The 23510-nt window shown below is 33.5% G+C and overlaps 2 protein-coding genes across 2 annotated transcripts; one reads left to right on the top strand and one right to left on the bottom strand.

The window, feature by feature from the left end:
- Positions 1 to 592: 592 nt before the first annotated feature.
- On the bottom strand, positions 593 to 10389 carry LOC123720593 (sideroflexin-2). The gene is made up of 9 exons (XM_045677271.1): positions 10240 to 10389; positions 9562 to 9722; positions 8578 to 8748; positions 7422 to 7623; positions 4456 to 4534; positions 3793 to 3880; positions 3295 to 3420; positions 2182 to 2229; positions 593 to 1684 (listed from the first exon to the last, which is right to left on the bottom strand). Exons 2-9 carry the CDS (start codon positions 9717 to 9719, stop codon positions 1573 to 1575), a joined length of 984 nt encoding a protein of 327 aa, XP_045533227.1. The 5' UTR covers positions 9720 to 9722; positions 10240 to 10389; the 3' UTR covers positions 593 to 1572.
- Positions 10390 to 12042: 1653 nt separating this feature from the next.
- Positions 12043 to 18227, top strand: LOC123720240 (PWWP domain-containing protein 2A-like). Its single transcript, XM_045676779.1, has 3 exons — positions 12043 to 12272; positions 12363 to 13650; positions 16086 to 18227. The coding sequence occupies exons 1-3, from the start codon at positions 12118 to 12120 to the stop codon at positions 16233 to 16235; spliced, it is 1593 nt and encodes a 530-aa protein (XP_045532735.1). The 5' UTR covers positions 12043 to 12117; the 3' UTR covers positions 16236 to 18227.
- The last annotated feature ends 5283 nt before the right edge of the window (positions 18228 to 23510 follow it).

Below are 23510 nucleotides of genomic sequence, written 5' to 3'. Positions count from 1 at the left end.
CCTCAAAAGTTAAAACAATTCACAATGTCAATGCCATCCTTGTTGTTATTGTCACTTGTATTAATATTATTTTTTAAATGTCGTCTTTATTTAGTTTTTATTCAAAAATGACAAATTCAAATAATAATGGATTTATTTTCATAGTGAATACATTTACTTGCCGCTTCCAAGTCAAGTTATTAGTTAAGCTGTATCATAAACAAAAGACGCTTAAGATATGAAGAACATATTGTTACGATTTTTGTTTTCATTTCGTAACGAGGGGCAAAACTAGACGTGCTCGTAAGACCTACAAAGATTTTCGTACTTCATACATCGCTAAGTTAATTGAATTATTACCGTAAAATTTGGAAGAAAATTTAGTTTAATACGTATTTTCAAAGCCTATCCTTCACGATGCCTTCAACGCTTCTTTTCTCACTATCACAAATTACTCATTATATTTAATTTAAATATTTACACATTGTTGGTCTCGCTTGCCTGGTCGGTTTTTGTATACACAAACATATGTTTTTAATTATATAATCATCATAGATTAGAATCCAATGACTAAGGAATAATAAACACAAGACTTTCACAACATTTTATTGTCTTTTTTATTGTAGAGTAATCTCCAAGCATGATAACAAGCACTATACGAATAACAATCAAAAATAATTACAAATAATACCATCTAATTTCTAAGTACAAATTCTCAAGATTTTATAAACACAGAATAAAAATAAAAATTACATATATTAAACTGATTTTAGCTAGTTCTAATGAATTAACATCACTTAACCTTAAATACAAAATAATCTAAAATTGCACCTCTGAGCATATTCTACTTTCCACGATGAGTGTTGCCACCAATAAATTCTATTTGATAGAAATATCAATTCAATTCCTTAATTTATCTTCCTTAAAATACCTATAAAAAGCTAAAATAAATATAAAAAGCGAGCTTCAAATACACTCAATACTGTCCAACTGTAGGTTATGTATATGTCACAGCCAACTGGCTTAATAAGCCGTTTAGTTAAAAGGCTAGGCTGTTCATTGAACGGCTAATTAAGCTAGTTGGCTGCGACATATATAACCAATCACATATGGAATGTAATGTATGATAATTTGAGCTATGTATGAGTTTCGTCAAGAGAAATATAAAAAATAAAATATAATAGTATATTGTCGTATATAAACTCAATTTTTGTTTAATCACATCACATTCACTGAATTCTAATAATTCTCAAGATTAATATTTCTTTTCAGATCTAATAAAAATTAAATAATTAAATGCATAAATTACCCGCAAATAAAAAACCTATATCTCTGTGACCATAGGTCATTGTCTGATCTATGACCACAGATTTATATTATTCCATGGCAAAGTCACATTAAAGAATTGTCTATGGCAGTGAATGTCCTATGTTCCATATTACACATTTAATACTTTTATTTCTGACCTTTCTATAATACTAAAAATAACACCTACACTTATAAAATAGTGATTTTTATGGAGGCACTGAAAATCCAACCTTCAACGACCATCTGCGAGAGAGCCTCTGGGGTATGGGACAGATTTTTACCGACTTACAATCCCTTGTTGAAGTATACATATTCTGGAGGCTTTCCGTCTGTGTTTTTCACAATTTCATCATATCTGTCCTTCTCAAAGCGTTTGATTGTGTCAATTGACAATTTGCTAAAAATAACAAATATATATGTTCATTTAAAATATAATATTTATTCTGAATAAACTGTACAAAAATGAAATTTTTGGCTAGTTTATAATAAAAATACATTATATGTTCAGTAACAATGAAAAATATGACAATCTATGTCAACAGTATTTTTATAATGGCCAAAACAAATTTAATATTAAGATCTGAGTGTAAGAAAAACACTTTTTGAACGGATTAAAGCTATGTATTATTATTAAAAACTTGAAGAACTTAACGTTAAAAATTAACTATAGAATTGTGTAAATATTTATAAGTTTTTAATAATAATACATAGCTTTAATCCGATCAAAAAGTGTTTTTCTTAATGTGTAAAAGCTATTTTAACAAAAGACTAAGATCTGAGTTTGTGAAGTTTGTATGGTCGTGCCAACCTCAAGAACTACTGGTTCGAATGGAAACATTTTTGCTGAGAGCTCTGAACATTGAAAGCGGATAAAATATTTTACATGAACCTTACCATCGTTGTGGGAATATAGCGCACGCTGTAGGCACCATGAATGTTAAACTGTAAAAAAAATATTTTAGCAATTTTTACCGAAATTTATTTAATTATCAAAAACTATTTATTATATTTTAATTAGAATCGAATTCAGGATTACACTGATCTGTTCAGTTCGACTTAAGGAGTACTATGGAGAAATAAAATAAATTTATTGTTTTAATCTTGCCGTTAGGGAGCGTTCAAGTATTACGTCACACAATTTTTGGAGATTCTTGCCCCCCTCCCCCCCCCCATAAAACGCGCCGTAATGGTATCTGTATTTTAATAGTAAAACGTTTCGTAGTCACCCCCAGTGACTCTTTATACTTAAAACTTACCATTGTGTGGTGTAAAGCACTGGAAAGTGGAAAATAAAATGCGTAATTCAAACCCCGCCCCGCATCGTAACGTTTTAAAAGAAACCCCCCCCCCCCCCACAAATTTGTTACGTAATACTTGAACGCTTCCATAGACACAGTTGAGGTCTGCGATCATCCATAGACAATGCAACGACGACGATGAAGGCATGGCTAAGACCCATAAAAACTCGATGGTGTATTCGAGTTTTTATCTAACTATGAGAATATTGATATTTTTCACCCCACCATAGAAGAGGTGATGAAGTTTTTTGAAGAGGCGGGATAACTCTGATTTTGTTTAAGAAGTAATTTTAAATATTATTTGTTGTTTCAAATGTTACATTTCAGTTTTCTTTAGTTTAAATATATACATTTATTTTATAAAACGGGGCAAACGGGCAGGAGGCTCACCTCATGTTAAGTTATATGCCGCCCATGTACACTCAATGCCAGAGGGCGCGCGTGTGCGTTGCCGGCCTTTTAAGAATTGGTACGTACTTACTTGAAGGACCCTAAGTCTATTACATATATATTTTGCTATTTTATGATTGTTACTATAAAATAAAATAAATAAAGTATTAAAAAACTTATAATGAAACATATATAGACATTTGGGGCCAAGAAGACTGAGGGCTGTCACTACTTTTGTATTCTTTATTATTTAGATTAGGTTTGGTAATATCATGAAAAAGTACATCCAGGGCTGATCGCTTGTTAAAATAATACTCACAACAATCCAACTATGCCTGTCTGTATGCCAATGTGAGCCCACTTGATCCTCTGCATCCAGGCCTTGGGTTCGATCCTCTCCATTATCACAGGAAGGAGTAACATTCCCGGTGCGCACATTACGATTCTGAAAATTCATTTAAAGAACCATTATTTGCGGATTTTCGTATATTATTTAGTTCTTAATATATTTATTCTTAACAATTAAATTGTTTTTTTAATATTTTTTATACTTATTTATTGTTACTGTAACATATTCTGTTACAAGCCTATCAAAATCCTTAACTATTGACTCTACATAGTTGTAGCTATGTAGTGGTTTTAGCGTGCGATACTCATTCCCGATATCGTAGGTTCGATTCCCGGCTTAGTTGCTACAATTAACACTTACAGTTAGTAGGCAAAGTCACCTACTTGTGTAAAAATAAAAATCACGATAAATACTGTTTTTTTATCATTATTTTGTAAATAAATAATATTAATTAATTAATTCCCTAACCTCGATGTAACAACTTGTGAAATTCCCTTAACTGGTGCTAGTTGTGATTTTCCAATAATGTTACCATTTTCGTCCGTTACATCCAAACCTAAAATAAATAAAATTAATTACAAGAAATTATTTATACACAGCCCCGTACTATATAAGTTTATATTACTTTGTATTTTATATACCACGAATATTATTTAACAAAATATTTTTAATCACTGATTTATTGCATATCGATTTTTATTATTCCTATATATGTGCATTATAAGTTGTTAGTTAAACTAAGACAGTATTCAGTTGGGTTTTGTTTCTTTAAAACACTTAAAATTTCTTATATATTATTTCTGCAATGTTTACATATATAATTCTACTGTGTGTGTATTTCACTCTTAAACGGCTGGACCTATTTGAATGAATTTTTTTGTATGCATTTGGGTGGCGTCCTGGATGGTTAAGATTAACAAATCAGCCCGGCAGATGACGCATATATATATGTGCATGTGTTCGTTATTAAACTCCTACACGGCTGGACAGATTTTGATGAAGTTCTTTAGTGGAGTCGAGATTGATTTACATAATTAGATTTTTTTTATATGTGGAAGACGTCTGTCGCTAGTTAGATATAAAATATTCAAAACCAATTTGGAATTGACACATATAATCCTTATTACTTACCAAGTAAAATTTCATTTTGTCTCATGAGTGGAATGTTCACCCAGTTAGCGGCCGCCACCGCAGCAAACGGTACAAATCTCTGAAATCAAAATATCATACAGATAACTTAATGATAACTATATCAAAATATACGATAACAATTAAACTCTTTAATCGTTTAGATATTTTTTGTTGTACATTTGATTTGAATAAAAATACATTCCTTCGCTTAGTTCCTACTGCGACTAACAGCTGCTTAAGACTTTCATATAAATTATCATGATGATATAATTATTTCATCTATTATACTTTGCAGGGCAGTGTTGGCCTAGTGGCTTCAGCGTGCGACTCTCATCCCTGAGGTCGTAGGTTCGACTCGGCTGTGCACCAATGGACTTTCTTTCTATGTGCGCATTTAACATTCGCTCGAACAGTGAAGGAAGACATCGTGAGGAAACCTTGCCTTAGACCCAAGAAGTCAACGGCTTGCGTCAGGCACAGAATTCATTGCATTACAACATAAAAATTGGGCATAATTAAATTAAAAGCAGGGCAATTGATGTGTTATTTAGTTGGTCTTTAACTATAAGTCACGTACAGCGTAAAACATTGTTTTAATTATTTATCAATGGCGCTACAACCTTTTTAGGTCTCGGCCTCAGATTTCTGTATCCGTTTCATGATCATTTGTAAATTTAATAGGCAAGTAGGTGATCAGGTCGTTCTTAACGCGCGCAATAAAATATCAAACCTAAAAGTCTAACGTACGAGTGGCCTAAGCATTAGCCAGCCAGTTTATTAAATGTTGTAATAAACGCTACGGCTGTATCTTTAAGGCCGTTAGTTAAACGACGCCGTTTAGTTAAAAGGTTAGGCTGTTAATTGGACGTTTAATTAAGCTAGTTGGCTGCAGTAAAGTAATTAAATCAGAGAGTTAATTGAATCTATAGACAGTTAATTAAACATCGATATTCAATAAAATATCACACCTAAAAGTCTATCGTACGAATGGCCTAAGCATTTACCAGCCAGTTTATTAAATGTTGTAAGAAACGCTACGGCTATATCTTTAAGGCCGTTAGTTAAACGACGCCGTTTAGTTAAAAGGTTAGGCTGTTAATTGGACGTTTAATTAAGCTAGTTGGCTGCAGTAAAGTAATTAAATCAGAGAGTTAATTGAATCTATAGACAGTTAATTAAACATCGATATTCAATAAAATATTACACCTAAAAGTCTATCGTACGAATGGCCTAAGCATTAACCAGCCAGTTTATTAAATGTTGTAAGAAACGCTACGGCTATATCTTTAAGGCCGTTAGTTAAACGACGCCGTTTAGTTAAAAGGTTAGGCTGTTAATTGGACGTTTAATTAAGCTAGTTGGCTGCAGTAAAGTAATTAAATCAGAGAGTTAATTGAATCTATAGACAGTTAATTAAACATCGATATTCAATAAAATATCACACCTAAAAGTCTATCGTACGAATGGCCTAAGCATTAACCAGCCAGTTTATTAAATGTTGTAAGAAACGCTACGGCTATATCTTTAAGGCCGTTAGTTAAACGACGCCGTTTAGTTAAAAGGTTAGGCTGTTAATTGGACGTTTAATTAAGCTAGTTGGCTGCAGTAAAGTAATTAAATCAGAGAGTTAATTGAATCTATAGACAGTTAATTAAACATCGATATTCAATAAAATATCACACCTAAAAGTCTATCGTACGAATGGCCTAAGCATTAACCAGCCAGTTTATTAAATGTTGTAAGAAACGCTACTACGGCTATATCTTTAAGGCCGTTAGTTAAACGACGCCGTTTAGTTAGAAGGTTAGGCTGTTAATTGAACGGCTAATTAAGCTAGTTGGCTGCAGAAAAGTAATTAAATCAGAGAGTGAATTGAATCTATAGACAGTTAATTAAACATCGATATTCAATAAAATATCACACCTAAAAGTCTATCGTACGAATGGCCTAAGCATTAACCAGCCAGTTTATTAAATGTTGTAAGAAACGCTACTACGGCTATATCTTTAAGGCCGTTAGTTAAACGACGCCGTTTAGTTAAAAGGCTAGGCTGTTAATTGAACGGCTAATTAAGCTAGTTGGCTGCAGTAAAGTAATTAAATCAGAGAGTTAATTGAATCTATAGACAGTTAATTAAAAATCGATATTCAATAAAATATCACACCTAAAAGTCTATCGTACGAATGGCCTAAGCATTAACCAGCCAGTTTATTAAATGTTGTAAGAAACGCTACTACGGCTATATCTTTAAGGCCGTTAGTTAAACGACGCCGTTTAGTTAAAAGGCTAGGCTGTTAATTGAACGGCTAATTAAGCTAGTTGGCTGCAGTAAAGTAGTTAAATCAGAGAGTTAATTGAATCTATAGACAGTTAATTAAAAATCGATATTCAATCGAGTCGCTAAAGTTCCGTCAGACAAGTGAGCGAACGAAACGTTTAACGAGTTTCCTAAACGTTCCTAGCCAACAAGACTAACCTAACCTAACCATTTACGATAAAGCAAAACACGGAATTTAAAAGCTCTTAGTCACGATCACACCGAAATAACAATAACAAATGTAATAATCTTGTTTTACATTGTTAATCAACGCGCTGGCTTACGGTCTATAAGATAGTTAAAGGTTTTCAACTCCGCTTTATTTAAATCAAAATGCTAGCGACTTGATTGAATATCGACATTTAATAACCTGTTAATTAAATTAACTCTCTGATTTAACTACTTTACTGCGACATATACACTAGCTCAAAAGCCTTTTTCACACACTCGCAACAAATCTAGACTGGATGGGCTCCTGCCCATTCCTGTAGTGAAGAAGCTTCCGTTGGCGAGCTTTGATATGTCTTTCTTAATTTCGTCATACAGAACGTTACCGTTACGGGATTTAACTTGACACATATTTGTTCAGTTCCAATATTAATTGTGAGGATTTCAAAAAAAAAATTTCTATTATTATTACTATACTCACCGCTAAAATGGGATTCTTGGCTTGTTTCTGTATAACAAATTTGAAGGTAAGCGCCGTGGCCATTGCAGCAGATGTCGCGGACACATACGCGGCACCCATTTGTTTCGTAGTTAGGGGCGAATTGGCGTTTCGGTTCGTATAATTTACTAACGCATTGAACGACTGGTTCACCCACTGCCAAAATACCACTGCCGTTGCAGTCCTGAAATTTGTTCGGTCTATGTAGTTTTATTTTTATGGTTTAGTATTAGCTTGTTAACATCCAAAATGGTGACGTTGTGTCGAATGGTATTATTTATTTCTAACTGGGTACCTAACCTGCTATTAAGTAAGGCACACATATATTTGTATATGTAACTGTTAAGTGGTAGTGATAAATGACTTTTATTGAGTTAATTATTAAATTAATTTAATACTTATATTTTTTGGCTTTATAATTTGGGAAATATAAGTTGTCAATGCAGGAATGCTACTATTGTTTTAATGCAACCCATTTCAGATATTAGCAGCAAGGAGCGATTAGAAAAAATAAAAACAAACTACAACATGAATGGAGAGCCAGAGATCCTATCTGCATTCTATTTTGATTTGTCTCTACGAGCATTTTTGGCAATCAAGTAATTAACCTTTATTACTATAATAATATTAGCTATTATCGCTGTAAAATACTTATAAAAAATGTGTGCGTGCACACGTAAGTAGTGAAACTTCTTTATGACCTTATTCTTCGAAAAATAATCTACTATATGCAACTTTACAGAAATTGGTTAAATAAAGTTAAATTAGATAAAGTTTAACAAAAGGCTTTTATTATCATAGAAATGAATACAAATAATACAATTATTTCATTTTACCTTATTACTACTAAGATTATTAAAGAATTTCATTAAATTGTAATAGAATTATTACTATCATTATCGTTATTATATATTTTTGTTATTAATGGCTTCGAATCTCTTCGCATCAACCTTGGTAGGGACAAGAAAAAGATGACACGTAACGGAAAAATGTGACGGTAAATATTTTTCCAACGCCGATAAAACACTTCACTTCAATAAAATTGTATACATACTTTATTCGTACATATCTAGAGGATTGGATAGGAGCTAGTTTATTATTTTTAAAAAATACCAAAACTTAGGAAATATAAACATACCTATACCACTGCAACATTGCTCCTGTAACCAGACATCCTCCGGGCATTTGGAACGACATCCTACCGAAGACATTCTGAAGTTCTCCACTATCGGGGTGGAATGCTGACTCATATAACTGCTTAGCTCTTACTACTTGTTCTAATCTTGTTTCGGATGGCTCATTTCCTTCTCTAAAATGAAATACGAATATGATGTAGTCAGTAACTTGGCTAAATGTTGGCTTGGTAGGGTAGAGCTTGCGGTAATCACAGCTTATATCCACACAATAAACTAAAACTACTTTTGCCCACCTAAGACTCACGTCAACTGTCAACAGCTGTTGTTGACTATGATTGCCATTAACCATTTCAAATGTCTTAATTATTTTAAAATTCAATAAAACATATAGATTTATTGATAAAATATCTATTATAATATTTAGTAAATTTAGAGTACGACAATATTTTACAAGTTGTTCTTGTTGTATCAATCATAGCATATAATTATTAACATATGAAACGGCAACAAAGGCAACACAATTTACATAAGTGTAGATGGAAAACAACTAGATTTTATTAACAAAACATAGTAATATCTCTTACAGATCAAATTACATATTGTATTAATAGAATAAATTGAATGTCAAGTTTATGGCCATGATAAAACATTTAATAATGTGTTATTAAAATTACATTAATTTTAATACAGGCATGGAAATTAAAATTGCATGTATTAATTAATGTAGGTTTAATTAGTGGCCAGAAGATGATCTTTATTAAAGCTGCAAAGTTGTTGAGTTGTATTTTAAACATAAATTCTACATTATTTTATTACTTAACATCGTTTTAACCAACTTTAGTTAAATAAAAATCAAATTTTACACTAGACTCTAATTCCTCGCTGACTTTGGAAATGACTTCAAATTCTTATTTTACAAAGACATGTAATAAAAATGCATACTGAGTTAACAGGAAAATAAATGTTTATCACATAAAATAACTTACTTATATTTAAAATAGAGTTCTTTAGCCTTATACAACTCTTTTTCTGGCACCAACGAAAGCAGTGGGTTAGAGATAAAGGCAAAGTGGCGAAATCTACCCACAAAAGTTGTTTGATCCCACAAGGGCTGAGTGATATCTATTCTATTTTCTGAGGACATTATCTAAAAAGGAAAATCTTTTAAGTTTCAAACATTAAAACTTTGTGCATATGATTTTATTGTATCATAATAAGTTATATAGCAATAGCACAAGCATTGCTCAATACTAGTTTTAAAGTAGAATGTAATCAATTCTCAATGTCAAAGACATTTTTAATATATCAATTTTGCTTTTAATGATATCAGACAAGAAAGAAGAAGATCGGTACAGTTAACTTTTCTTAATGTTTAATTAAAATTTTAAATCTGAGTTTTAATATATCCTTATAAAATTCTTCGATATATTTCTAATCAATTACTTAACTAGTAAATAATCCAAATGAGTTTAGGGTACTATTTGTATGGATAACCTTCATCCTCTATTAAAAGTTTATACAATGATCGGTGAATGGTTTTAGAGATAGATTTAACACAAGTTTACGACAGCTAATTGCGAAAATTATATAAGCCTCTTTATGTCGCAGTATGCGTTTTGAAATTTACTATAATAATTATTTATAATTAAAATATGTTAGCTTACCCCAGTTTAATAACTGCCGATTTTAAAAATTCGAAACACTTGTACAATTCTTATTTCATTTGAGTAATAATTTTAATACAACTATTCAAGTCTATCCAAGGTTATCCACTATATACCGGCGCCCGGAGGGGAGTGATGCCAACTCCTACAAACTGTTCCTCCTAAGACCAGCTTCAAATACTAAATATTGATAAAAACACCTAAAGTTCTTGTAATTAAAATTATTTAAGTAGTATAAGAGCTGTTATTTCGTCATCGCGTATAATATTGATATTTCAGTTATAGCCAGGCCTAAGAGTTTTTAAATAAATACATTAAGTTTTTATTCGGTTTAGTTTATTGATTGGATTTGAGGCTATATATATATAATATAGAATCGTGAGTTTTTTAAAGAAAAAAACTGAAATACCCTTGAAATAATGTACATCATACCTACATCTTGATTACCCTTAAATTTGGGAAGAAAAACCTCATGTTGGAACCACTGGCGGCGGGAAGGTAAAAAAAACTGATACTGCTGATCTCTATTAGTGTATTATCTACGTTTTGAACCACAAATAAATGTATGCTACTGATGTTTCGCTTCTTGGGGGCTTAGGCAAGATGCCTTAACAGTAGTGTATGTAGAAAGTCGAAAACTACCTTTGTATGAAAATATATGGACACGAACTGTCTTTTTTCTTTGAACTCTTCAGAGGAATAATTTCATTTTCTAATCTTAATATGTTTTCTCGGTAGTCCTTAAGTTCTGAAACCTTGTTCTCCAATTCTATTTTAGATTCTTCAGCAACCAGAAACTTTCTTTTTGCTTTCTCTTATTTTAAAGCAGTCTTTGTATCAATGTTTCTAAAACTGCTACATTAGCATCGGAAAAATAAAATTAGGGTAGGGTTAACTTTTGTCACGTAATATTCATTTAAAAATAATTGATTGCTGTATGTTAATATATATTTTATTAAAGTTGGCTCTTGAATATAGAATAATTATCTTTTCTGAAGCAACTAATGCTGAATATAAAAATTAGAATATCCTGTGGCAATTATTGCACCTTGCCTTTTAAGGGGTGTGCTCAATCCCGTACGGGACTGTGACCCCTTCGGGTGGTATGACAATTTGCACCCTGCTGATATAGGGTAGTACGAGTGTGGGCTAATAGCCTTTGATAGCCTGCAGCACGCGGACAGGAGACAAGGGTTCTACTCGCAGTGCGCAACTGAAATCATAGTCGTTTTGTACGTTGAACCGAGGAGCAACGCTCGACTTGGTCCTAGGGTTGTGTCTGGAGTGTCATGGCCTGTGATGGGGGCCAAAGAGTCTCTCTCGACTTGGCCCTGGTGTCTTGGTTGGTGGTATCGGTCAGACTCGTGCTTCGTGGTCAAGCCAGGCCAGATGCCGAGCCAGGTGGCGAGGTTGAGAGGCTTCCACTCGATTGAGCATCGCGAACCTCCACTGGATCAACTCGTCGATACAGTCCATCCACAGAATACATCCATCACGTAGCGTTGCACGCCGTAAAGTGATTTTTTTAAGGCACGTAGAATTCGGTCAATGATGACCCCTAAAAAGGCACGAGATCACTATTCTCTACTGTAGATGGTGTTTAAAAATCCATGATAAGCATATTTGTCTTTCAATTACAGGGCTTGCTAAACCAATGTTAGTTTATTTTATTTAGCCATTGTTTTCATTGATAAAGAAATTTCTCTCTGGTTTTATCACTTAGGAGAAGAACTATGAAATCATTGTTTAGTAGATTTTTTAATCGACGATCATAGGTGTCGTGCGGTTGCCGAAGCATCGATCAATCTTATCGACATAGAGAATACAGACAATAGAAGCAAATTGTTAAAATTTAAACCTGACAGAAAACAAATTAATATGGTGGCTGTTCTAGCAACAGCCGATATTATGATGATTCAAAAGAATTCCCAAATCTTAGTGAATGTTGAAGAAGCTTTAGAGGATTTATTAGTGGTCTCATATTCTAGTGAAAATAAGAAGTTTCAGGGTGTACTTTTAGATTCCAATAAGGGGTACGTGCATGTTTTATAGACTTAAATTTATTGATTAGAATCAATTCCTCATGTCTAATATTTGTTTAAATGTTTACTTTCGCTTTGCAGCAATTTACCATTTGGTGTATATAGTCTCAATCCAGCTTTTACAAAACTAGGTAATAAAGATGCTGGTTGCGATGAAAAGCTACATTCAGTTAGTCAAAGATTTACTTATCAAGAACCTCAATTCGTGGATGAGGAAAACAAATTTAAAAAGCAGGCAAGGAAAAGCAAGCCTCAACCACGTCAAAAGATGACGGTGCGACTACGACCTCGAAAAGTCCTGTGTTCAAATTGCCAGGGTATTTGCAATGAGAACAATGAAAATGTAGACGTGTCGAAAAAACGTAAGCTAGATTCTGACGATGATACACCTAAGCAATCCTCTGATTCATCGAAATTAGATAAAAAATACACCAATATGAAGAGTATGTTAATTCCAAAACTGTCTAGATTGCAACCAAGTGAAATTTCAAATGCTATGAAGTCTACCAGGAGTAGTGATAAATTTAGAACTGCAGAAACTGAATTATGTGTTGATAGTGAGCAAACACAAGAAGTTGCATTTGTAAGCGTTTCTGATAACAATGACAATACATTGGACACTAAGAATGGTGACTCATCATTTAGCAACCTATTTTCAAATGCGAGAACTCTTAAAATATGTTTTGGTGAAGGCGAAGGCACTGTTGTAAAAATACCACCCCTCAACAGCGATTTTAATGAAGATTCTGGTGTGTCATGTGATATGGCAAGGACTTCTAAACCAGATATAAAAGCTGTTAAAAAAGCACTAAAAAAAGCCAAGAAGCAAGCTAAAAAAAGTGCAACTAAGACAGACACTTTTAATGATTTATCACCAAAATATATTGGCGCATTATCTCCAAAAAATAATCTATCACAAGTCTCACCTTCGGACCCTTTAGAAAAGAAACATAAACATAAAGTTAAACATAAAAAAAAGAATCGTGTAACACGTCAAAAAGATGAAAACTCATCAAAAAGTGACAATGATTATTTTAGTGATATTAAAGACAGTTGTTTAAATCAAAAAGTTTCTATAAATTTGCAACGATTACGTAGCAATTCGTATGAATGCAAAGATGATGAATCAGATGATTGTGAAAGTGAAACAGTTCCAGACTTTCCTGCTAAATCAGAAAGTATTGGAGGAAGGTTGGTTAGGGTTTCACCTGGTGATATTGTGTGGGGAAAGGTGGTTGGATTCCCCTGGTGGCCAGGCAGGGTTCTCAGCCTTGCTTCTACTTCTAGGGCTCATGTTGCATGGTTTGCTTCAACTACATCATCACTCATGCCCTGTGACAGCTTGTGCCCATTTTTAGAAGATTATAAGGTATATTTATTATATATTGTGATATTATTTATAGAAGTTTCAAGTATATTGAGCCAATTTTTAAAGTAACTTACTAATCACTACTTGGTGGTGTATGCTCTATATAGCCTCTAGTAGAGTAGAGGATTGTATTACACTATTTTATTTAGAACAAATTCTATAGCATATATTTATGACAAGGCCATTTATTTCAACACCAGCATAGAATAAGTCTGTCCTTGGAATATAAAGGAATTCTTTTTCAAATAGTTTTTATTAGCAGAGGAAAACTAACTTTCATATCAAAAATTAGCTTCAGTATTTAAATAAATTACAACCTGTATAATTCTGATGCTGTAACAATTATGCATACAAAAAAGGGTTATTTTTATTGTACAGGAGGCAAAGAAATAGGTGGGTCACTTAAAAGTGCTTACCGCCGCCCATGGATTGCAACTGCATTGCCCCACATTAAGGAAGTGGTACGCTTTTCTCTTGAAGGTCCCTAAGTAGTAACGGTTCGGAATTACCTGGAATGTCAGCTGGTTCCATAAAGTGGTGGTGCACAATAAGAAGTGTTATAAAAAGCATTCTGCTTAAGTTAAGTCTCTTAAGTCTCTATGCAGCGCATAAGGATCAAGATGATCCGAAAGACAAGTTCATTGACAATTCAACCCTCTCTATGTTGCATGCGGTCTAAAGGAAGGAGCTGGTATTTTTAGGGAGCCCTTGTCCTTGATAGAGGTGGGAGTAGTAGATCCATTTGGGATCCGGCTTTGCGCTTTATAAAGTTGCAAGTAATGGGCCAAAGTGAACTCTCCCACGATGCTCAGCAAACAAAGTTTCTTAGAAGTTAATTAGCCTTCCCTACCACTATAAGTTTTGCGACTACAATCGCCACCTATCAGTTACCTGGTCCACCTCGGTTAGAAGTTTGCCTTGATCATCCTTATTTACCCAGCTCTCAGACTAAATTAATACGGCTTTTCACTATGTCTTGTTGATCCAAGTCAGTTGCATTCAAGTCACCCATCAGAAGGCTCTTCTAGGCACTTTTCTAAGACTAGGTTAGAATATTCTAACATTCTGTAGAAGTCCTGAATCTCCGTGTCTGTTGATTTGGTTGTTGGGGCATACAGGAGATTCAGTAAACAAGGTTTTGTATTCAGTTTCATTGTCATTATAGGATATAAACCCTGGAACTAATTTCTTTGAATTTTTTGTTGCGGAGAAGTATAAAGCGGGACCTAATGGAATACTATAGAAGCCTGAACCTCGCGTGAGTTTCAGTAATTCCACAAAGCTGCGGCTTCTTATCTGTAGCTTGTGCAGGTTGAGACGGTGTGCTGTTATCATGAGTCTGATGAGTCGCATCTGAACTCGATATGGCGCAGGGCGGTAGTCGTTCTTTCTCTATCCCGCATATTTCATGACATGTTTCATGGGAAAATAGTACAGTGGTTTCCACTTGCCTTCTACACCGCAGTAATGTATTATTGTGATCAAGAGGGCCCTGATGCCAACGCCCTTCATCCGTATTAATTGACTTCGTATGACTCTCCGGACTCCCTATTTCCCAGGTGCTTGTCGACCTACATCTCCAAAGGGATTGGTTACCGCAGTCTCGATGTCACTGGGTTCGCCGCGGGGAGGCTGAGAGTATAGTTAGTGATCAGAGGCTAAATGACAGTATTCACAGTACTTGAACACAGGTCATATATTGCGCATCCACATCTGTTGAACCACCCGGCCACCTTTGTCCCGACACTGCTCGACATCAGCCCGAGAAAAATTTGCACGCTCAGTGTAAAAGGTGTCCCGCGAGCTGTCATCCGCATAGTAATAAACGCTGCTGAACTGCAATATATCATTGATGGTGGAATAGTGTTGGGGAGAGGAGAGTACACAACCTTGGAACGCCAACATATCATTTGGTCGGAAAATTCCCCGTTGACAACAACCTTGATTTTCCAATCGCCCAAAAAAGCCGGAAATTTACTCGCACTAGGCTTTCGCTATCACCAAATTAATCGCCAGCACCTGCCTTTTGGACTCTATCTCCTCAGCCCATCTGTGAGTAAGATATACCAAAAGATTACCTGTGCCGTACACGGCGATAACCATACTGACGGTTACTGATGAGCTGGTGCTCTTCTAGATACTAGCTGGAGCCGGCTGTTACATTATTAACTCCATTCTAATATAATGGAGTTGAACAAAGAGGCGATGGCAATGGGACTATAGTAGACAAATAAATGTATTTATCCATACAACAACTAAAGACTATAAGTGCATAAGAATACTTATATAACAACTATTAGGCTGAAAGTCTACAATTATTTATTTATTCATGTTTAGCATAATTTTTGTTGGCAACTTGCACAATAACACATCACAATTTTATAAGAGAAAAGAATTCTATTCAACTTATATTGTCTGCATTTTAAATATTTCAGATCTGCTTTAATAAAAAGAAAAGGGGTCCATACAAAGAGGCTGTGAAGCAGGCGACAATGAAGGCTAAAGAGAATGAATCTCTTGATCCACTTGCTAGCCCAAATGCATTAGCTGCTGTGTCACCACAACCTATTGATGTGTTCTCATAAATGTGATAAACCCGACAGCACAGATCTTAAGCGCTGAAATTATGTATACATAATAGATAACCCAAAAAAGGTATATTTTTTATTATAATAAGACAAGCCATTATTATTGTTTTCAGATATATAGTTACTAATTCTTTAAATTTTACCTCTTCCATTCCTCTACAGTGTGCATCATCAATTCTCAGAGCTTAGAATTTGAGCTGTCTATTATATATGTACTGCCCATTTTGATGTGATATTTAAAAAAAAACAGTGATGAAATAAACCTGACTTAAATTATAAGGTACTTTAGTTACTGAAATTTTAAATAGAAAAAGTAGCTTATTTTTTTCAAACATTAAAAATTTATTTTATTATGTACACTAAAATTTATAAAATTATTGATTAAGCAAGTGATAACAAATTTGGATGTTATATACACAAATGATATTGTATGATAATCATGGTATTTATTATGGGTTTAAGTTGTTTTAAGTTACCGGGGAAATACTCGAAACTACTGGAGAATATTTTATGTTTTATTTTTTATTTATATCAAAAATGTCTAATTAACATGTTTCTACTAATAAACAAATATATAACTAGAAGACTATACATTCCATTTTCTGGACTAGCAGTAAGTTGTTACTCAATCTCCAGTCAGTATTTTGTATATGTATAAATAAAAAAGCAAAAATTCAATGTTATTTTGTATGTATTTTTTATAAATATACAGTGTTATGCTTATATATTGTTGAACCGGGTTGCATATAGAGTCCTGAGTCCATAAGTCTGGGATTTACCTCCTCCAATACTTTGGAAGATGTTTATTTCATCACTGTAAATTATTGAGTAGGCCCTAACACATGATCTTTGTAACTGATCAATACAATCAAAATAATAGAAATATAAACACAATTTTGCTAAAATAATTCTGAAGAAATATAAATGTTATATTTTCCCTAAAAAATCATTCTTAAATTATGTGCTTAACCTACAAGTGCACAAAATGACCATTAGATTTAAGTTACCATTTTAAGAAATTTGTCTAATGTTATCCATTAAGTGCAATATTTCTCTTAGTGAGGTTTCCTATATTGTAAAAACTTCATGATGATTAATAATGACCCATATATTGTGGCTGTGCAAATTGCAATACTATAGCCATGATTTATAGGGCATAGAGTTCATGACTTATGTACTAAAGTTATGTTTGCGTGGGTGAACCTGATGTGGCATAAATTACAAATCCATATTTTTGGGCTTCATAGTGATTTTAAATTCATTTGTTGTCATGTCACATAACTTCTTTGCAGTACAAAATTTAATTTTCTTGATTCGGTTTGCCTATTGTAAAATTTAATTAGTTATGTTTTTTTAAACCAAAAGTAATGGCTTATTACATTGTGGCTCTGGTATCGTTAGTGACAAAGTATTGGCAGTCCCTGTACATTTAATTTGCTATTCCTATTATAAAGATTAACTATTTTTTTTAATAGCCATTCCATTAATTTTGTCTATGTTTTAAATATATCATTTTTGTTTAAGTTGATAATCTCTTAAATAAATTTTTATTTAGATTGTTATTTAATTTATAAGCATTTATTGTTGCTGCCTTTGCTGAGGCACCATTAGTTTTAATAAAATAGGTTATTTTATAAATGCTGTGATGATTTTTTTGTACACATAACCTTTAACCTAAAGCCTGTGTTTTATATGTAAACACATACATATGTGTCTAGTGTATTAGCTACTAACTGTACAAGTAATATCGCCCAAATATTTTTAATATTTCAGATGACTGTGTGTCCTCGTTATTATATTGTGGTGAAAGATAATTATAAGCTAGCTATCATGGTAATGTAAAGAATATTATAGAATACATATATGAAAAAAAAAACACTTGTTATTTTTACGAAGCCAAAGGTGTTATGATCTTTGTAATAAATTACTGTAACTGTGTAAACTTCTACAGGAATTGTATTTCAATAAACTATGTTAGGTACAAAGATCGATGTCTGGTTTTATTTGTCGTAAAAAGTACTAAGGGCAGTTGGCGACTGTTGGTCAAGTCACTGCTAGAAAATTGTATTTCTATAGGCAGCGGCACGTAAGTCTAGCGCTGGCCGATCGCACACGCAATATATTATATGCCACTTTGATTAATGATTACCTAAATAACGATATTAAGCTGAACGAAATGTGAAGGATAGCTGCTGCGCATGATTACTGTCGCGCATGTAAGTAATATTACCTATCTATAAGACAGTAAAAAAGTCCTAAGATATCTTAACAAGTTTATGGGATGTAGACTAAAGAATAAAAACATCTTTTAATTTGTAATCTTTTATTAATCTGAATGAGAGAACGGTATCACGCCTTCAATGGTCTCGCGACAAGGCCTTTTGCTTACTGAGGGCCCGCAGCAGCAGCCCTGAGTGCTTCGTTCATCGGCACTAGCGTCATCTTCATTGCTATCCTCGGAACTATCTCCATCGACATGAATAATGAATTGTTCTGTAACCAAATCCACGACATGATCACTCTTTGCATATTGCTCTTCTATATCCTTCACCTTTTTACACAACTTTTGCCAATCCCATGTACCCATTAGTTAAACCTTTTCTTGTATTAGGCCTATACATTTACTGTCACTCCATTTTATATTTTTGCTGCCTGCATATTGTTTAATATCCGACCATGCCATTTCAATCGGATTTAGGTCGGGGTGGTATGGTGGTAGTCTCAGTACCTGATGACCTCGTTCAGCTAGGATTCGATCGATCGAAAATGTTTTAAATTTATCTTTGTTGATATTTATTAAATTGTATAACTGAGGTTTCAAATGTGTTTCCTCGTACTGTATACCTTTTTCAGTGAGCCAGGCCTGCATGTGAGCTTTTTAGAATTAGAGGTTGGTGCGCGATCCCACTGCTTATTATGATAGGACGCGTTGTCGACTACCACGACGGAACTGGGTTGTAGGTAGGACATAAATGGGGTTCGGAGCCATTTTTCGTAGTTTTCAAAATTAATATTGTGGTAGTCGCCTGATTTGGTACCAGCTTTAAAAGTCAGCAACGCATTAGGTATAAACCCAGTATCAGACCCTGCGTGGACTCGCTGTCCTTTCGAAATAGGTTTCTTAAGCCCCTTAGTAGTACCATCGGTCCAGGCTTTTGAAGAAGAGTGCGATGAATCTACGTAAGATTCGCCTGTATAAACAAAAGGCTTTCCCTCTTGGCGATATTGCTTTATTTTCCTTAAATCTCAATCAGCACTTTCCGGTTGTTTTCGGTGTTTTTCCACCGAAATCCCAAACTCTTAACTATTCGCCGAAGACTTCGTTTTGAACCTTTGAAATTTATGTCATCTTTTAGCTGCTTTTTAAGCTTTCCGATGGTAGGAAGTTCATTATTTGTCTTGTGAAAGTTATGAATGGTTCTCTTTATTACTCCTTGGTCGAAGTTATCGATATTTCTGACCGGTTTTGTTCTGGAACGTATTTTGCCAGGTGTTCTGAACACTGTGCTCAAATCAGAATTTGGCTTGATTGGAGATGTTTCTTACCGTTGCAATTGACGTTTTTTTTGACTCTGCTGTTCTTTTTTGGATTTCACCTAATTCGCTGATTATACTATTAAAATTTATGTTTCCTGCCTTAATGATTTCGGCAGTTTGTTTTATCTGGCTCAAATTTACAATGTTGCTGTCCGAATGACTGAACAAAGTATTTGTAGCTTCGTCAATCTCACTTTGGATTTGTTTCAAAGAATCAATCAATTTGTTAGATTCCCTTTTTAAAAAACAATTCACGTCATAAACCATTTTCCTGGCTTGTCTTTTTAAAACAATATTTGTTCTAGGCATATTCACTTTAAAGTCACAAACAAACTTCAAATAACAAACAACAAAACACTAACAAATTCAAACGTAACAAAAAACAACAAAACGTAACAACAGTAACAATAATATTACCGTAAAACATGCCAACATTGCCCACATTTTAAAAATAAACTTAAATATTACAAGTTTTTTGTATGTTGCCCCCAACATATTTTTCAACTCATTTCACCTCAACATATTTCTGTGGCAATGGTAAGATCATAACCAAGCATTAATTTATAAAAAATATAACATTACTCATTGTTTTCCCCATTTTATAAACAATTTTTGAGGCGGGCAAAGTTATCTGGACTTTTAGCCAACATTGCCCATGATGGTATGTAGCCGAACTATAGCACTAATTTGGAGGCCAAAAGAACTAGTAAAAGCATTTTGGCAATGAAAGCGTTCTCTCAAAAGATTTACTCGAAATCATAAATATTTTTCTACAAAAATTAGTGGGCAATGTTACCCTGATATATTTTCACTTCTCCATACAAACGGTTTGTGATGATTTAAATGTGCTAGGGTTGTAATATTTGAGTGAATGAGAAAATACCTACATAAGTAGAGGAAAGTAAGATATAATAAATAAAAAATATTTCTTTTTATTAAAGACTTAAATTCTTATTGTAAAATAGTCACAGTTGTCATTTTTTTCAAAAGACAAAAATCAACATTAAAAAAATCTGAAAATAAATTAAACAAGTGCTTATAACAAAACATAAACTTAGAGATATACACCTCAAAAGTTCAAGGCGTACCTTTCCTTTATAGTAATATATTAATAATATTTGACCACGTCGAGTTATAGTTGGCTCGGGTAAAACTGTTATAATATCTTCCAAATGTTTTATGGTGCAAATGTCATCAACTGTTGGATATGAAAAGGTCATTCCTGTATCACATTTAGATTCTTAAATTTTCGTAAATAAATTACTGTATGATTTACACCATTAATCGAACGAACGTTACCTACAAAGTGTTTTACACTCTTTTTTTTTGTAGTGAATTTAGATGATGTAAGGATTCCAACGATACATCATACCTACATAATAATATTGATTTATTTTATTTATATATAATATATTATGTGAATGACTGGTCAAATATAAAATATAACATACAGACATAAACTCTGAAAACATTACTCTCATTTTTTGGCAGCCCTATAAAAAAACTAAATTGACAACCCTAGATGTTTTTTGACGGCGGGCAATGTTGACAATGATACTGCTGCACATTACTGAGTAACTTTGCCCGCTATCATAACTTTGGTAAGGCAAGAGTTACAGCAACGAAACTATCATCAAAATATTCATCAAATTGTTTTACATGTCAAACAATCCATTAAACGTATCGGTGTTTTCGCCATGACGCACAATCCACTTCCAAATATCCACGGAAATTTGCCCGCAAAAACACACCTCGTCTTTAACAGGTGCGGACAGGTAACCGAGTCTAGTTGAAAGCACACGTGTTATTCTATGTTGCCACATTTATATTTTATTTTCTGTTAATATTATCAATGTTGTCATAAGTTTGATACTTTTTTTGACATGAGATGATTTCCTTAGAAATTGTATTTTGGGCAAAGTTTTCCCTGGTGGCAAAGTTGGAGAATTTTACGGTAATGACGCGACTGTACACGGGATGTGCGCGGGGTGTCGTATCGGTGCGGGGGACGGAATGCGACTGGAGAGCCAATCGACGCTACGCGCGCCCGTTCTTCATTCCGCTAGCCCCCCTCAGGTACCTTATTTTTTACTTCTGCGCAATAACGGTCAGCGCTAGAGTTTCGTGCCGCTACTTGTACAAAAGGATTTAATTTTTGAATTATTAATTTAATTATTTAATATATTAATTTAATCCCTATCTGAGCAAAATTATTTGAATACATACTAATAGGAAAATATATCAATGAGGCACAGAACTTTTAAATATTTGTCACTTTTAGGTTCCCACTATCCTTTTAGATTATTTTCCAATCAGCTTTAGTTGAAGCCCTCTAGCAGAATTCCCAGTCGGGGTTTTTTAGTGGGTCACAGAAGAGTTGCCAAAGTTCATGGAAGCGAAGATACTTTGGTCACCCGAGCTGAACCTCACACTTTGGCCTATCATCAAGGTGATGGCAGAACCATCACCCTCATGAGAATTTTTTGCGCCGCCACAAAATTGGTAGGAATAAAAAACTGCCACATTTCAAATCTTTTTGACAGAACGAAGTCTGTGGGGTCCGGTAGTTGAAAATAAAATGAGTTTAAAACACCACAGTATGTTTCGATAGTCTGTCCGAAAGCCAACCGTCAAGTCAATTGTCTTTCAAACGACAAACGAAAACTGGTTTTAAATTTGAATTTTGTTTTTTGCATACATACAGAGCAATAACATATCAGCACTGAATTAATATTATTAGTTTGCTAGTGACTAAAGCAACATTAATGTGATTGTTTTAAATGCTTGATAAAAAATGAGACGCACTTACAGATCTAAAAAAGAAACAGGCGGGCTGGACCTCCAAGATGTAATGCAAAATGTAGATGAGAAGACCACGAAATTTGAGGCATTTTACAATCAAAATATAAAACGTACCAAACGTGAACTTTCTTGTTTAGGCGGGTTAAACACACAATCCGTTTCAAACAGAGTTCGAAAGAAAAAGTTTGTGAGGCGACTTAAAGATCCTGACGCTGAATTAGCGTCTACATTTAAAACCACTTTCTTGACACCTGATAAATCTTTACGGGTAAATAAAGCTGAAGATTTGTTTGATAAATTGTTGCACTCCTCTCCTGTTAATAATTCGCCAATTTTTACATTTCAAGAAAATAGAAAGGAAATGTAAGTTAAGCAAAAAGGCAAAGTATGAGTAATCAAGTTTTTAACTTAACAAAACTTAACTTACACAATTTATAAAACAACCAGAAGAAAATTGTTACATTATAGGTAATATAGGGTAATAAACATTATAGTGTATATAGGCAAGAATTACATTTACAACTTACTATACACTTCTCTCTTCTTTATTTTCTTGGAAGCCCCATCATATTTGTTGGCTGCAACAAAACTGTCACTATCTTGAGTCACATTCATTAACATTTATATACATAAATAAATAAAAAAAGCACATTGACAGTTCAAATTTTTTAAAATAAATGTTTATTTTTATTAGATATACCTTATTAATTACTAAATTGAGCTTAAATAATATTTTAAAACTGTATAGTGTCGTAAAATTGTGTTAAAAGATTTTCTTTTAATATTTTCAGAACTAAGAAAAAGAGAGCTATTATAAGGAAATATAATTACTCTAGTTCAGATAGTTCAGGTGAAATTTTTTACTCATTTTTTTTATATTTAGAGATATTTAAATTTATTAATGTAATTTTATGTTTTTAGGTTCTAGTAAAG

Source organism: Pieris brassicae, chromosome 2 (assembly GCF_905147105.1).
Source record: "Pieris brassicae chromosome 2, ilPieBrab1.1, whole genome shotgun sequence".
Lineage (NCBI taxonomy): Eukaryota > Metazoa > Arthropoda > Insecta > Lepidoptera > Pieridae > Pieris > Pieris brassicae.
This window is presented reverse-complemented; position numbering and strand designations above follow the sequence as displayed.

Excerpts from the sequence above, each read along its gene's own strand:
- LOC123720593 (XM_045677271.1), bottom strand. The coding sequence starts at position 9,719 with ATGTCCTCAGAAAATAGAATAGATATCACTCAGCCCTTGTGGGATCAA. Across the intron at positions 4,535-7,421 it reads CCAAGAATCCCATTTTAGCG|AGATTTGTACCGTTTGCTGC; the intron begins GTGAGTATAGTA and ends TTTTGATTTCAG. Across the intron at positions 1,685-2,181 it reads GCTATATTCCCACAACGATG|CAAATTGTCAATTGACACAA; the intron begins GTAAGGTTCATG and ends TGTTATTTTTAG.
- LOC123720240 (XM_045676779.1), top strand. The coding sequence starts at position 12,118 with ATGGTGGCTGTTCTAGCAACAGCCGATATTATGATGATTCAAAAGAAT. Across the intron at positions 12,273-12,362 it reads CTTTTAGATTCCAATAAGGG|CAATTTACCATTTGGTGTAT; the intron begins GTACGTGCATGT and ends TTCGCTTTGCAG. Across the intron at positions 13,651-16,085 it reads CATTTTTAGAAGATTATAAG|ATCTGCTTTAATAAAAAGAA; the intron begins GTATATTTATTA and ends TAAATATTTCAG.